Source organism: Elephantulus edwardii, unplaced genomic scaffold (assembly GCF_000299155.1).
Source record: "Elephantulus edwardii isolate Elephantulus edwardi_28Jun2011 unplaced genomic scaffold, EleEdw1.0 scaffold00049, whole genome shotgun sequence".
Classification (NCBI taxonomy): domain Eukaryota; kingdom Metazoa; phylum Chordata; class Mammalia; order Macroscelidea; family Macroscelididae; genus Elephantulus; species Elephantulus edwardii.
Genome location: NW_006399799.1, coordinates 11,333,668 through 11,350,691, shown reverse-complemented (window position 1 = coordinate 11,350,691; position 17,024 = coordinate 11,333,668). Strand labels below are relative to the sequence as shown.

The 17,024-nt window shown below is 47.2% G+C and overlaps 1 protein-coding gene across 1 annotated transcript in view; it reads left to right on the top strand.

Moving 5' to 3' along the window:
* BMP8B (bone morphogenetic protein 8b) overlaps positions 1-9,194 on the top strand; it is a 15,325-nt gene extending 6,131 nt beyond the window's left edge. The window contains exons 2-7 of the mRNA XM_006886595.1: positions 1,227-1,416; positions 3,515-3,663; positions 6,559-6,753; positions 7,560-7,639; positions 7,973-8,083; positions 9,045-9,194. Of these exons, the coding sequence (XP_006886657.1) occupies positions 1,227-1,416; positions 3,515-3,663; positions 6,559-6,753; positions 7,560-7,639; positions 7,973-8,083; positions 9,045-9,194 (875 nt within the window). The remainder of the gene's footprint in view (positions 1-1,226; positions 1,417-3,514; positions 3,664-6,558; positions 6,754-7,559; positions 7,640-7,972; positions 8,084-9,044) is intronic.
* The last annotated feature ends 7,830 nt before the right edge of the window (positions 9,195-17,024 follow it).

Below are 17,024 nucleotides of genomic sequence, written 5' to 3'. Positions count from 1 at the left end.
GATGGGAGTGTCAGAGACGGTGTGATTGGCACAGGACAGAGCGGAGTTTAGGGCTGTTGTACATAGGGTCGCTATGAGTCGCAGGCGACTCGATGGCACATAACAGCAACAACAACAACATCTTTCTTGGTTAAGAAAACCAGTACACTCCAGAGAAGGAGCTAGCACCAGGGACTCTGTCCCGATAATACCTCTTCAGGCAGGGCCAGTGAAGGCTGTCCTGTGCCTTATTTGTATACATGTTTATTTCTGTGGTTTGCTGTTAGAGGTACAACAGTTTTCTGTCAATTCTCCAAAATGATTTTTGACAGCTTGGGTGTGTGTATGTTTGTTTGGTCATTGCTCTTTAGTTTAGTGCAGCTCTTGTCTGTCAGGGTAACCTGTAGATTGCTGTGATGCTGGAAGCTATGGTATTTTGGAATCCAGCAGGGTGGCCCATGGCAGACAAGGGTCTACTTCAGGAAGGATGAGTAAATGTCAATCCAAAGCTGATTCCTACCTGCTTATGTTATACTACCAAGTCAGAGCCAACCCATAGCTGATCGAGTGGGTTTTCAGAGGCAGTAAATCACATGGAGGAAGATAGGTCATTTGCCCACGGAGCAGCTGAACCGTGTGCCTTTGGGATTGCAGTACAGCTCCTTACTCTAGGCCCTGCACGTCCTCAGACCTCCATGGTCTCTCCTTGACATCGTTACAAAGTCATACTCATCCCTCAAGGTCCAGCAAATGTCAGCTCTGAGGTCTCCTTCTATCCTCTTCCCAATCAGGAATATCGGGCAGACTGCGGCCAGCTGCGCTCCTAGTGAGCGGTCACTTATATCCAGCAGCTTAACAGATAAGTTACTCCTTTATCCACCAAGTTTCACACTTGGGGATATGGCCCTTTTACTCCCTTGGGTTAAAGGGGAGATATGTCTCCCCTTTAGTGTGCGGCTCCCAGAGGGGGAAGTTTTTTTGTCTCCTGTGGATCTGGAACTAGCAGGGGTATGGAAGCTGCATGTGGCCAAAATCTGTACAGAGTGTCTTACTAATGACCCCCAGGGTCCCTCCTAACACAGAGTGGAAGGGCAGAACCCCCGTATAGATGAAGAGGCACCCACCTAGCCTGGGTGATGTGCCCAGGTGATCTGGCAGGTGAGCCTTTGTTTTGGTGTGACATAACCTGATAGGAATCAGCTTTGAATTGATATTTACAGTGACCATGGCCCTGCTTTGTCTTCCAGTGGAGCACGACCAGGCCCTGACCCCCACGGAGCCCTGCTGGAAGGAGTTCTGGTTTGACCTGACCCAGATCCCATCTGGGGAAGCAGTTACGGCCGCTGAGTTCCGGATTTACAAGGTGCCGAGCGCCCACCAGGTCAAGAGGACCCTCCATCTCAGCATATTTGAGGTGCTCGGGGAGCAGTCCAAAAGGTGTGTGCCCCCTCCCTTGAGGTCACATGTCAGAGGACAGGGAGGAAGCTTCCTGGGGGGAGGGAGGCAGCAGCGGAGACAGGAAACATGACAGTGCGGAAGGTCCCAGAGGCCTCTTCACTGCCTGTGGGGGGCGCGGCACAGGTCCTGCGAGGAGGCAAATGGGGTGACTGCAGTAGAATAAAAAGAGCAAAAATAGCACTAGCAAGCAGGTTTGTTGAAGGAAAGGACACCAGCACCGGATGGGTCTGACCCTCAGGATGAGGGTTGTTAGGTGCCATTGGTTTTTATTTCCTGTGATCAGTGGTTACCAGTCATCAACTTGTCAGTTTATCATTGGCCTGTTACCAGTGGTCTCCTAGTCAAGAGATTTTAAGGCTAGACCAGGGAAGAGTGTTATTTTTCCTAGCAGGACTTCATGGTTTTGACCAGGAAATGCTAGTTTTCCTTTCTTGTGCTTGACTCTAACATGCTTGGCCCAGAGGCCTCTTGGCTCTGTGTAAAGAGCCTCAGCGTTAATCCTGGTTTTAAATCCTGGCACTGCCATTCCTGACTGGGACTTTGGACAGGTCCTCAGTTTCCCTCTGAGTGCATGGGTACACTAATACCTTTTTTTTTTAAAATTTATTATTATTATTAATTTCAGTGAACATCTACAGAGATTTTGGCATTCCATTCATTCATTGTTGCACTTTTCTCCCCACCCACCACACCCCTAGTCTGCTCCTCTCCTTTTTTTTTTTAATTAAATTTTATTAGTTTTAATGAACATTTACAGGGATTTTGGGTTTTCATTCCTTCATTGCTATACCATTCTCTCTACCCTCTTCCCCAGTTTGTTCTTCTTCCCCCGCCCTCCGAATGTCTGTTTTAATTGTCCAATTGCCACAGTGCTTGTCAAAGCCAGTTCTGTTTAATCTCCTTTGTCAGTGTGTCCCTTGCCATTCCCTATCACTCCTCCCTGAGAGAGACTTCACCCTGATTCATAAGGGAAAGGGGATGGCGTATTCTCTTAGCTACTTCCTGCTGAAAAGGGACGCTGTGGGTTTCAGGGTGAAGATCTTCTCTCACTACTCTAAAGGGCCCCTTTGGCAGTAGGAAACACATAGACTATTATGGAGATTGATTTTGGGATTTAGATGCACTGTTATTAATTGTGCTTAGCCGTACATGTTCATATCCTTGAAGATGTATCATGGGGGTGTTGCAACCTAGAAGACACAAATTTAACTAACAAGTTAAAAGTGCATGAGTCAAAAGTTATGGAAAAGTAAAAGAAAAGATTCTTTCATTGTTTTACAAACCCTCCCCCAGGTCCCCTCCACCATGTAGCCGTTGCTCTAGACTCCTGTGATGACAGAAATACCTAGTCACATATCTCTTTTAAACAGTTTTCTCCCTCCTCTGTTTCAGTGCAGTATACATTATTGAACCCATCTTACTCAGTCTCTCCCCAACCCCGAGGTTAGTCCCATTCTACAACAGTGGCATCATGCAATATTTGTCCTTTTGTGACTGGGACATTTCACTCAGCATAATGTTCTCCAGAGTCAACCATTTTTAATAATATTGCATGAGTTCCTTGTTTTTTAATGCAGCATAGTATTCCATTGTGCGAATATACCACAGCTTCTCTAGCCATTCGTTTGTTGATGGGCACTTAGGTTGTTTCCAACTCCTTGCTATTGTGAACAAAGCTGCAGTAAATATGGGTGTGCATATATCTGCTTGGGTGTCAGTTATGGTCTCTTCGGGGTATATTCCCAGTAGTGGTATTGCTGGGTCAAATGGTATCTCTATTTGCAACTTTTTGAGAAAGTGCCATACCCCCTTCCACAGTGGTTGCACCATTTTACACTCCCACCAACAGTGAATAAGGGTTCCAGTTTCTCTACAACCTCTCCAGCATTTGTTGCTTGCTGTTCTGTTAAATTTTCCTATTCTGACTGGAGTGAGAAGATATCTCATAATTCTTTTGATTTGCATCTCTCTTAGAGCTAAGGATTTTGAACATTTCTTCATGGGCTTGTTAGCCATCTGAATGCCTTCTTTGGTGAAAGCATGCGAGGCCCCAGCTCATTGTTCTTTCTCCTTACAGGGAAGCTGACCTGTTACCATTGGATCTACAGATCATTCAACCAGAGGATGAGGGCTGGCTTGTGTTGGATATCACGAGAGTCCGTGACCACTGGTTGTTGAACCGCCACAAGGACCTTGGACTTCGCCTCTACGTGAAAACAGAAGATGGTAAGACGCTGGGAATCACATGTTCTCCTGAGGCTCCTGAGACTTGCATGGCCCTGGTGTCCAGCCTTTCTCAGATGCAAGGCCGAATCCTGAGTTGCTGCTGGTGTATCTTGGTTGCAGGGGATCCAGTCTCAACCACTCTGTGGCCCAGCCCCTTGCCTGAGTCTTCAAGGAGAACCTGGAGAGCAGTTCTGCTTCTCTTCCCACCCCTGGGGTCTGGCCACAGCACCTGTAAGCGCTCCCACTCTGCAACAAGGCAAGGGAGGGGAGGTATCTGGACCTGGGGGCCCCACGTGGGGCTCAGTCATTCGCCCCCTGGCTCTCTCAGGTGGGACCTCCAATTGTGTATTCCACATGGCAGTGCGGCTCCTTTCCTTGGGGCTACGGCTCTGCATCCTTGCTGGCTGCTTGAGTGGCACCTAATTTTGCACTGCTTTGCTTAGCTTCTCCACTAGTCCCCACCACTATTCCCTGCCACCAGTCTCCACCACCAGGCCAGATTCTACACAGAAACACTGGAGGCCATCAAGACCATCCCTCATGAGGCCACCGTCCTGATGGGCGGCTTCGGCCTCTGTGGGATCCCCGAGAACCTGATCCAGGCCTTGCTGAAGACGCAGGTGAAAGGGCTCTCTGTGGTCAGCAACACTGTCTGCAAGGAGGATTTTGGTCTGGGCCTTTTCTTGGCCAACAAGCAGGTCCGCTGCATCATCTGCTCCTGTGTAGGGGAGAACCCCTCTGTGAGCACCAGTACTTGGTGAGGAGCTAGAGCTGATGTCCCAGAGCATGCTGGCTGAGAGGATCCGTGCAGGAGGGTGAGGAGGACTCCAGGGTGCCTGCCTTCTACACCAGCAGAAGATCAAAGACTACAACCTTTACTATGGATTGCGTCTCAACCTCAAGAAAAAAATTCTCACCACTGAACCAACAGACAATACAAGATAGATGGAGAAAAGATTGAAACTGTCAATGACTTCATCTCACTTGGATCCACAATCAACATTCTTGGTCACTGGCAGATCAGGAGATTAGGATTCTAGAGTATATTGCAAATACTCTGGAAAAACAAGTGAACCTGCTAGAACAGAGGACACTTAGACACTTCTGAGTGATATTTCTTTTTCCCCCCGTAAGCTCTTTTGGTGCTTGTATTGCTTTTAGAATTTAAAAAAGAGTTTGAATATGAGACAGGAGGGTGGTTTTGCTGATGTTTTTCCATTCCCAAGGTTATTTATTATAAGCAGTCCCAGGTATAAAGGAGATCCATTCCTAAATGTGTTTTTAAATCAAATTTAATAGGTAAGTTTGAACTTAAGGTTCTTATTTAACCTGGAACCTTTAGTGTAAGAAAAGGAGCGTTGGTTGGCAGTATGTGAGCTTACTTGCTCTGAGAGAGAAAGATGAAGTCAGTCTGAGCTTTGGAAACACTTTGGGGCTGTTGTGCCCTGCACTAGAGGGTCACCATAAGTCAGTGTCAGCTTGCTGGCAGTGGGTTAATGCAAGACAGGAGCCTTGGTGGCATGGTGGTTAAGTATTGACTGCTGACGGAGAGGTCAGTGGATTGAACCCATCAACATCCATAGGTAATAGACATGGCAGTCAGCTTCTGTAAAGATTTACAGCCTTGGAAACTGGGGGAAGATCTGCTCTGTCCTATAGTGCCAACATGGGTTGGAGTAGAATCTTTGTATAATGTTAAGAGACAGACTGGAAAGTGGTCTCATTGGTGTTGTCCAGGGCTAATTGCCTTGTTTCATATGTGACATCTTCAACCTGTGGGATAAAAACCCTTCTTTTAAGGGCTTCCCTATTCCCAGGGCTGGGCCTAAATCATGCCCCTGAATATGTTATTGTTGTTATGCACCGTAGTGTTGCCGACCCTGTGTACAGCAGCTCTGAAGCCTGCCCTGTCATGAGCCAGTCTCACTGATTCTGACACACCAATCTCCAGTGCCCTAGTTACTGTATGAATCCATCTCATCTGGGTCTTCCTCTTCTGCATTGTCCCTCCACCCTTCCAGCATGATGTCCTTCTCCGACGACCAATCTTTCCTGGCCACGTGCCCAAAGTCTGTGAGACAAAGCTTCAAAATTCTAGCCTCCAAGAAGAAATTTGGTTTCACCCTCTCCAAGACAGTTCTTTTTCTTGGCAGTCCCTTCTCCAGCACCATAATTTGAAGGCATTGATTCTTCTTCTGTCTTTCTTAGTCATTGTCCAGCTCTGCTCTCTGATGCATAGCAAGTAATTGTGAAGACCGTGGCCTGGACTAGATGCATTTTAGTCTTTAGATAGACATCGTAGCTTCTCAGTTCTCTGGACAGGTCCCTGACAGCAGATTTTCCCAATGTAATTTGTCCTTTTTCCTGACTGCCAGTGCTAAGAGGTGCAAAGGGTGTTAATTGTGGAGATGAGCAAGCTGTAATTGTTAACCTCAGTCTTTTCTCCATAACCATAAACCATCTCAGGAAAGACATCTATGTGGGTCAAGACTTGGTTCAGGGACCTCACTTAAGTGTCTCCATCCTGAGCCTTGGGGATCAAAGTTGCACTTACAAAGTACTGGTAGTTCCTACAATTAGCTGGTTGCTACCATAAAGCTTAAAAAGATGTCCACAAAAAGTTAGTTAGTCCCAGTGTGTAAAGTGAGTGGGAAGATAGAACCTCAGAATCCCGAGGCTGAGGATCGTTGGCCATTGACTCTGAAGTTAACATGTTAAGAGGTCGCTTGAGATGAGTGTCCATACGATTTGGAAAATTGCTAACGTGTCTGCAAATGTCATCACTCATGTTCTTGCTCATTACTCGTAACAGTCCCCAAGGAACTCCCACCTGCATTTCAGATGTACCTGCAGGGGCACCCCCTCTCTGACCACCCTCTGTTGTTTCTCTCTCAGGACATAGTGTGGAGCCTAGCCTGGCTGGTCTACTGGGGCGCAGGGCACCACGCCCAGAACAGCCCTTCATGGTCACGTTCTTTAGGGCGAGCCCGAATCCTGTCCCAGTGTCCCGGGTCGTGAGGTCGCTGAGGAGCAAGGTGCTGGAAAAAACCAATAAGCTGCTGCAGCAAAACAACTTCCCAGGGATCTTTGGTGAGGACCAGGGCTGGCCTGGCACTAAAGGCCATGCAGGAGCCAGGGGGTGGCACAGAAACCTCCATCCGACCTTTGCCACTCTCTGTACTCTCCCCATTGCTACATTTCCCCCTAAATCCTTAACTCTTCCCCTACACACTTCACAGCTAAACAGATTCCCAAGGAGGACAGCAGAACCAGCTAAAGTAGGACAGTGGACTGGTTGTTAGGAGAGAGCAGAGCAGCACTCACTAAACACTATCAGTTCTTACAAGTAGCTTGATGCCATCATAAAGCTTAAACAGATGTCCCCAGAAAGTACAGCTCTTCTGTCTTCTCTCACCTGGCTTCTCTAGGAGAACCAGTTACCTCTCCTTCAGGAAATCACAGCCCCTTACAGGCCTTGGCTCTTCTCTGAGCATAGTTATGTGGAAGTCTTCCCCAGGAGGCCTGATCTGCCGTTTTCCCTATCTGTTGCTGCAAAGAGCATTTATGAGTATGGAATGCATATACTAGAGAAGGGGGGATAGGGAGTGACAAGGAGGTCTTTGGGGAGGAAAAATGATGAGCTTGTTCTTCATTCTTGGGGAAGCCAAGGGGCCTTTCTGAGGGAGTGGTAGGGAAGCTGAGCCATCAGTGGTAGGGTTACCTTACAACCATCAGAGTCTCTTGAACTGGGCTATAGCATGAACTGAGTTTACGGTTTAGTTTAGCTCCCATCATTTTTTTATTCAACCCATGGAGATTCCCTTCCCCGGGAACCTCTTGAGGTAGCTGGACAGAGTGAGACCCAGAAAAGATCTTTCACTGTCTTGTCCTCACAGATGGCGTCCATGGCTCCCATAGGCGGCTCCCCTGCCGACGCCACGAGCTCTACGTCAGCTTCCGAGACCTCAAATGGCTGGTAACTCCTCACCTCCTGCCTTTCTTATTGACCTTTCCATGCAAAGTATGTCTCTGGGGAAGAGGGAGAAACATGGGTGATTTTTGTTTCTTTATCTTTGCTATTTTCCAAGCATTCAAAGTGCTACTTTCTTAGTGAGAAAGTTAATTTTGTTTGTTTTTTAATCATGAAAATGGAATGTCAGAAGTGGCACAGGGCCTTTGGGAATCTCTGGCCTCTGGGGTGATCTGAGGCCATAGGAGGACTGGTCCTGAGGCTTGGGAAGCAAAGGAGAGCCCTGACTCAAGTGCTCAGAAGGGGCATGTGTTGGACTCAGTTTCCCCCTCTTCTCAGGATTGGATCATCGCCCCCCAAGGCTACTTGGCCTATTACTGTGAGGGAGATTGCTTCTTCCCGCTGGACGCCTGCATGAATGCCACCAACCACGCCCTCATGCAGTCCCTGGTCAGTACTGATCCCACCCTGCCACCCAGGTATGGGGTGGACACAGGGCATTCAGCTATCATCAGGAGGTGAATGACAACAGCTGCATTGCATCCATACATGACGTTAAATTCACGCACACACACTGCAATCCCAGAGGTACACGGTTCAAATCCACCAGATGCTCTGCTGGAGAAGGAGGGGGCAATCTCCTCCTGTACCAGTCAGATCTGATTTGACGGTACACGTAAAAATAATACAATTAAAAACAAATTCACACACACACAGAGAATACACTTGGGCCTATATGCACTGCAGATGTAGACTAAAAGTCAAGTACACACGTAGTCTGCGCACTGCATATGCACATACATATGAGACACTCGGGGATTATCTGGGCGGACCTCCATGTGGTCAAACACACAGATGGACGTGACAGTCATGCACACCCACGCAGGGACCTGTGCCTTTGTTTCCTTTACTGTACAGAGCAGTGCTTGCTTTATTAGTTGTGGAAAGTACTTAGAGAAATGAGAGTGCCGAACTCATGGGTCAACCCTGAATGTCTAGAATGTTCCATGAACATTGACTGGCTTATAAATAGTTGACCACAACTAAACACTGGACAAGACTTGATCAGGGATATGAGAAGGATGAAGTGAAAGGCTACAAGGTGCTTGGTTGTGTTGTGAACAGTAGGGCTTCCCATGTCTGAAGGCTGTGGACACACAGGGGTTCCAGGGAGGAGTGAGGGGAGGGTGGTACCTCAGTCATCAACCCAGGGGACAGGCTGTGTTCTGAGGAGGTAGAATCCATAGGAACAGGGCAAGGTCAGCTGTGCCTGTTAGCGTCTGCTCTGTCTGCAGGAGAGGATGGGGCATTAGGGAGTGGAGTCACACGTCAGGGCTCCATGGGGAGCGGGCAGTCCTAGGGTCTGGGAGATTGCCAAGCTCATGCCTTTGCTGCCAACCTCCCTGGCCAGATTCACCTGATGAAGCCTGATGTCGTCCCCAAGCCAAGCTGTGCACCCACCAAGCTGTCCTCCGCCTCGGTGCTCTACTATGACAACAACAACAATGTCGTCCTGCGTAAGCAGCGCAACATGGTGGTTGATTCCTGTGGCTGCCAGTGAACTTGAACCTGCTGTAGCCCTCACACCGTCCTCAGTCAGGCCCAGGTGATTTCTAACCTCTCTCCAGATGCAGGAAATCCCCAGGTTCCAGGCAGTACTGGCAGCGATGATCCTCAAAAATCATCCATGTTCCTGCCTTCTTTAAACACTAATTTAGCTCTAGCTCTGGTGGCCATCAAGGCTCTACCTCATCCTCCAGAGGCACGCTCTCATTCGAACTGTCTGGGTCTGGGGCCAATGTCCTGAGAACCTGCCTGTGCTCCTCACTGGTCCATTGAAACTCTTTGCAGCTCTTTGCATCTGTTGCTGGCTGTGGGAATATGTGGACAAGATCTGGTCTACCTCAGTTCCTGCCCCTCCTAGTAGCAACACCAGGAATTTCTGGAGAATAAAGAACATAGACTTTCCTCCATGGTGCATATTCAGGGATCTGAAGGACCAAATCACTGGCCATAGCTGGGCAGGTGGGTCAACTCAAGAAAGGGCGGAATAGACGCTGTGGTCTAGGATCAAGTCAACGATGCTTATCTTCCATCTTCCTGCTGGTGCTGCCTGGGAAACACGTTCAGTGTGTGGATATGTGACTTTTGGAGAAACAGAATCTTCAGGGCAGCTCCCAGAAACCTCATCTCTCCCCTTTACCATGTTGACCTACTGGGAGCTGAGTTCTGTAGAAAACTTATATGTGTGCTGAGCCAAGTGTGGTGTGGGTGGCACAGCACAGAAGCCATCATTTCACCTTCCGTTCTCCGTGGCAGACATCGATAATCTAGACTTTTTTTACCTGATCTGAACAAGGTCTCCATGATCAACCCAGATTTCGAGGTAACCACTATCAGCAGATTCAAACAGGCACCTGAAAACTGCTTTCCATCTCCTGCCATGCTAGGACACAGCCCACTCCATCTGGAGCCGCTATCTACCAGGCTGTGCATCCATTGGCCAGGCGGGGGAAAGGGTAGGGGCCCGTCAGAAATGTATGTGTCCAGGAGTTGTCAAAAACAGGCTGGCCACTTAAGTCTGTCAGCTGGGTGCCCAGGAGCAATCGGCAGTAATGGTGAGCTGGCTGGGGAGTTTTGTCCACTGTTCCTAGAAACCACTGTTCTCTGTGCAGCTGTGGTTAGGAGTTAGATTATTTATTTCTCATTTGAATAACCTATGAGTAACCTGCTAGCTGTACGAACCCTGAAGTATCATCTCTAAAAGCAGTTACAGCCGGCTTTCTTCACAGATCCAGCCCAGCTCAGCCAAGGTGGGCCAACCAGGGGTGTACCTGTCTGCAACGGGGCCTCTGGGAGAGCAAGATGTGGCATGGGTGAAGTTAAGGGGTCTGCTGTGGACCCAGAAGGCACCCCAACCCTCTAGAGAGGACAGCCCCAGACAAGGTATTGAGCTCTGACCACAGGAACCTATGGTGACAGGGATATTGGAGACCTGGCAGGCAGGTGGCTCCTAACTGAGTCTCATATTTTTATCTGTAACGGAAGGCATTGTATTTTTATATTTCTTTTTTTTTATGCTCAATGGCTGCAAACAGTTGCAATCAAATGGGGAAAAAATAAAGAAAAAACTTTTAGAGTCACAATTAAGGACACAAATGTCATGCTTTTAACTAGTGTGTTTACTGAACCATGCATGGTAGCTGGTGTGATGGAACTGCTGACATGAGTGCAATGTTAGCAGTGTAATACTTAATACCCTGCACCCCAAAGTTTCCTCTACTTAGTTGTTAGGGGCTATGGGGTCACTTCTGACTAACTGCAACCCTGAGTGGCATTGTCGAGTGCTGGGCTATAAGCAAAGGACTAATGATATGAGGCCACTCCTGAGCACCTTAAAAGGCTGCAATTTGCTTACCAAAGAAAACTCTATGGAGCACCATTCTACTGTGACACACAGCGTCATGGATCAGAACAGCCAGGGTGGGGTGTACCACGTGCTGGGAAAACTTTCATTATTACTGAAGTTGCTCATTTTTAACTACCTCTATGCTGTCCCTTGAGACTTCCTCACTGAAGGTGTTCTGTATGATAGTGTGCTCTTCCTCACACACAGCCATCCAAGGAGAAGGAGGCCTGTATTCTCAAAGGCCGGAGAAAGAGCTGGAGCACAACCATACTCAACAACAGAAAGACACAGAGCCTGCTGAGTGCAGTACCTGCTGGGTGCCTCTTAGAGCAGACTGCACAAGGGAACTGTCCATCCAGGATTTTATACCTTATCGAAGGCTTTATTATGCAGTCACTTGCCCCAGCTTTTCAGAAATGGGGTTTTTAGCTAGTAGAAATTAAAACTGTTTTGAAGATATTTAGAAAAATAAAATGAAAATAATAGTTGTTTAAAAAAACCACCGCCATTGAATCAATTGAGCAATCTCCCATGTGACACAGTAAGTTTCTGAGATGAATACACTAGAGGAGGAGACTGCCCATCTCCTTTGGAGCTACTGGTGGATTTGAAAGGATGCTCCCTATTAGTTAGAGCAACACAGGACAGAATACCTCCAGAGTCTCCTGTCATAGTCCTTGCTCATAGCTGACCCTCTGGCGAGTTTTAAGAGGCAGTAAATCACATGGGAGTTGTTGTTGTTGTTCTGTGCCATCGAGTCGCTTGCAACTCATAGCGACCCTATGTACAAAAACCCTAAACTCTGCTCTATCCTGTGCCAATCGTACTGTCTCTGACACACTCACCCCCAAAAATAGGGACGAAAGGGTGGCCTGGAGGAAGAGAGCTGGGGAGAGGATTCTCTGGATTCTCCATGAGGCACCTCTACTCCTTCCTTAGGGAGCCTCACCCCCTACAGGCTATTTTGGGGGCTTCAGGCCTGATGGGCCCTAATAGGGCGTGCTTTTGTTGTTGTTGTTATGTGCCGTCGAGTTGCTTGCGACTCATAGCGACCCTAAGTACAACAACCCTAAACTCCGCTCTGTCCTGTGCCAATCGCACTGTCTCTGACACTGCCATCCCAATTACCCCAGTCACTGAATCAATCCACCTCATAGAGGACCTTACCCTCCTGCGCTGTCCCTCCACCCTACCAAGCATAATGTCCATCTCCAAGGACCGGTCTCTCCATACAACATGTCCAAAGTATGTTAGACAGAACCTCAGAATCCTTGCCTCCAAGGAGCCACTCGGTTTAACCCTTTCCAGGATGAATCTGTTTTCCTAGCAGTCCATGGTACTCTCAATACTCCAGTACCACAGCTCAAAAGCATCAATTCTCCTTCTATCCTCCTTGGTCATCGTCCAACTCTCTGATGCATAACAAGTGATAGCAAAGACCATGGTCTGTATCAGATGCACCTTAGTCTCCAGAGAGACACCATTGCTCTTCGGTACTTTGGAGAGATCCCTAACAGCAGACTTTCCCATGGCAATATTATGCCTTTTAATGTCCTGGGTACTGGTACCAAGAGTGTTGACTATGGAGCCAAGCAAACTAAAGCTGTGAACAATCTCAATCTCTTCACCATCCATCCTGATGCTGCCAATTGGTCCAGTGGTGAGAATCTTTGTCTTCTTGATATTAAGCCTCAATCCATATTGGAGGCTGCAGTCCTTGACCCTCTGCAGCAAGCGCTTCAGGTCCTCCTCAGTTTCAGCAAGCAGGGTTGTGTCATAACGCAGATTGTTGATAGATCTTCCACCAATCTTGACCCCACATTTCTCCTCACAGAGCCCAGCCTCCCGGATAATCTGTTCTGCATACAGGTTGAAAAGGTATGGAGATAGGACGCATCCCTGGCATACGCCCTTCCCAATTTTGAACCATGCAGTGTTCCCTTGCTCTGTTCTGACGACTGCCTCCTGTATAGGTTTCACATTAGCACAATCAAGTGTTCTGGGATTCCCATTCTTCTCAGAGTCAGCCACAGTTTGTTATGATCCACACGGTCAAATGCCTTTGCATAGTCAATGAAACACAGATATACATTCCTCTGGTATTCCCTGCTTTCAGCCAAGATCCATCTAACATCACCTACAACTTGCCTAGTACCACAACCCCTTCTAAACCCAGCCTGGCCTTCTGGTAGTTTTCTGTTGATGTGCTGTTCCAGTCATTTTTGGATAATCTTCCGTAGAATCTTGCTTTCATGTGAAATCAATGACACTGTTCTGTAGTTTCCACACTCTGTTGGCTCACCTTTCTTTGGGATGGGAACAAATATCGATCTCTTCCAGTCAGTTGGCCAAGTGGTTGTTCTCCAGATTTCTTGGCACAACTTGTTGAGCACATCCAGGGCAGCATCTGTTAGCTGAAATATGTCAATTGGTATACCATCCATTCTTGGGACCTTATTTTTTGTCATTTCCTTCAAAGCAGCCTGAACTTCTTTCATCACCATAGGCTCTTGCTCATATGTTGTTTCATTAAATTCTTCTGTGTCTGCCAATTCCTTTCAATACAGTGACTCAGTATATTCTTTCCATCTTCTTTTAATACTTCCTGGATCATTTAGTATTCCACCTAAAGCATCCTTGATTATAGCAACTCGAGGTTTGAATTTGTTCTTCAGTTCCTTGAGCTTAAGAAATGCTGAGCAAGTTCAGCCCTTTTGATTTTTCCGACTCCAACTCCTTGCACATTTCATTGTAATATTTTACTTTGTCATCCTGTGCTGCCTTTTGAAATCCTCTGTTCAGCTCTTTAGTATCTTGAATTCTTCTTTGTGCTTTGGCTTCTCTGCGCTTCAGTGCAATTTTCAGAGTCTCTCCTGACATCCATTTTGGTCTTTGCTTCCTCTTCTTTCTTTGCAATGACCGTTTGCACTCTTCCTGGATGATACCCTTGATATCCTCTCACAACTCGTCTGGTCTTCGCTCATTAGTGTTCAAGGCCTCAAACCTGTTCCTGAGATGGTTCTGAAATTCAGGTCGGATAGACTCCAAGTCATATTTTGGATTTGGTTTAATTTTCCTCAACTTCAGCTTGAACTTGCATTATGAGTGGTCTGTTCCACAATTAGCTCCTGGCCTAGTTTTTACAGCTGATACTGAGCTTCTCCAGCGGTTCTTTCCACAGATGTAATCGATATGATTCCTATGCATACCATCAGGTGAAATCCATGTGTATAACCTGCATGTGTCTTGTCTTTTAAGTGAAATCTGTAGATAAACTAAGTAAGTGGTTTTTATTTAGCCTTACTTTAGTAACAAGAAAAAGCTGAAGACTTTTCAGTGCTCTAACAGCTGCACATAGCAGCAAAGGATATGTAGCTGTGATGAACATGTTTCAGTAGAGATTTGCCCAATCCTTTCACATGGAGGGCAAAACTACTTAACATTAAAGAACAGATACAAGCACTAGCTATGTAACTTGCTGCATACACACAAATGTTTGCACATTTGTTGTTGTTGTTATGTGCCGTCGAGTCGCTTGCGACTCATAGCGACCCTATCTATATACAACAGCCCTAAACTCTGTTCTGTCCTGTGCCAATGACACTGTCTCTGACACTGCCATCCCAATTACCCCAGTCACTGAATCAATCCACCTCATAGAGGGCCTTCCTCTCCTGCGCCGTCCCTCCACCCTACCAAGCATGATGTCCATCCTTCTCTAAGGACCGGTCTCTCCTCACAACATGTCCAAAGTATGTTAGATGGAGCCTCAGAATCCTTGCCTCCAAGGAGCCGCCCGGTTTAACCCTTTCCAGTATGAATCTGTTTGTTTTCCTAGCAGTCCATGGTACTCTCAATACTCCAGCACCACAGCTCAAAGGCATCAATTCTCCATCTATTCTCCTTGGTCATCGTCCAACTCTCTGATGCATAACAAGTGATTGCAAAGACCATGGTCTGTATCAGATGCACCTTAGTCTCCAGAGAGACACCATTGCTCTTCAGTACTTTGGAGAGGTCCCTAACAGCAGACTTTCCCATGGCAATATTATGCCTTTTAATGTCCTGGGTACTGGTACCAAGAGTGTTGACTATGAAGCCAAGCAAACTAAAGCTGTGTACAATCTCAATCTCTTCACCATCCATCCTGATGCTGCCATTGGCCCAGTGGTGAGAATCTTTGTCTTCTTGACATTGAGCCTCAATCCATATTGGATTTGCACATTTACATAACTTGAATTGTTTTTATGCTTTATTATTAAGTAAAATCGTGTTATTAAGTCTATTTTGAAATCATGGCTCTCTAGTTTTTCATTATTGAATGCTACACGGTTGTTTTCTCCAATAAAAAACAGATCCCACAGTTCCTCAGGGTTGCTGCTCATTCACATAGACGACACCTGAAGGCAGATACACCCATGTGGTCAGACCAAAGCCAGAGAGAACATGCAAAGGAAGGATATTAAAGTCACAAAAACAGGCAGTGGGCTAAATGTGACTATGACCACAACAACCTCTGTCTCCTGACATATTAGTGCCCTATACTAATTTGTAGGCACTTAAGTTAGCAGAATCTATAAGATGAATGAACAAAAGACACAGTCTTAGAGATGGATGGGTATGCTTGCTGGCTCTTGAGAGAGCAGCTTGAGTTCAGATTTCTTTAACTGGAAGAAAACTCCAGCAGCCTCAGGAGAGGCCCTGGGCACAAAGTCCTGGTGAAGTGGTGTGAAAGAGCCCTGGGAAGTCTAGGTGCCATGGGTGTAGAGGAGCCACTTCCACCTTGTGGCCAAGGGAAGGCTCCTGGTGCAAATGCTGCTTCAGTGGTGCAGGGACACCCAGCGACTATTCAAGGGCTCCCTGCTGGTTCCCTGGACACAGGAGCAGAGAGAAGGCGTAGGTTCCATTTTCTGCTTTGGTTTCCCATCCTTGCTGCCCTGGACCTGCAGAACAAGAGTCAGAGGAGAGAGGAAGTAGTGATAAGAAGCCACTGGACAGTCACATGCCCACCCATCCCTACCCTGGACTCTGTCCCCCCAGAGAAGGGCTGTAGGCAGAGCAGCCCTTAGCCTATCTTTTCTACCCACTGAGTGCCCTTCAGCTCCCCCTCAGGACTGTGCACCAAGGACAGAGTATAGGCTCATTCAGCCACTTATACCTCAATCTGTAAGACGTCCAGGCCTCAGCGACCTCCCCAAACACCACGTGCTTGCCATCCAGCCAGACTGTCTTGTCACATGCCAGAGTTAACTATCAAGAGAAAGCCTGAGGGAGGGGGAAAAACACAAACAAAAAACCATGTTAACTTTCTGTACTAAGTCCTGGCCTCAGAGGACCCTCTGCACACCTGTCCACAGCCCTGCAGCCTGACCAGCTCAGAAACTGAACACACAACCTTCCTGGTTGTGTCCAGCCCCTCATTCAATCATCTCATAGTGAATCAGGATCAACAGGGCTGTTTCGTTTATAGTGGTTCTTTCATTTATTTCACAAATACTTATTAAGTATCTATAAAAGGCACATGTTAAACCCTGAGACACTGGTGTGCAAACCACAGTCCCCATTCTGGCAGACTTCAGTCTAGTGGAAAAGAGTGTCATTTGTCCTACAACATAATGAAGCCCAGTAGCATGGACATCTGTAGAGGGGGTGGGAGGGAGTGCAAGAGCCAGTGTGTATTGTGTGCATGTACAGTAATGGGGCCACTATGCAGGGCAGTGTCAGAGAAGGCTTTCTGGACGTGGTGACATCAGATCTGGAGGGATCTTAAGACGGTGTAGCACAAACAGCTACATTAGTCTACAGCAGTGAGAAACCCATTCTTCAAGGGGAGGGGCCCCTAGAAACATGCTGTCTTCAAAAAAGGACTAGATCCCACACCACTCCCAATCCCAAAGTCTATCAGGGTGTCTGATAGATAGCAATTCAGCCCAGTGGGTGTCTGAAATATTTAGATATTTGAATATCCCCTGGATATTAATG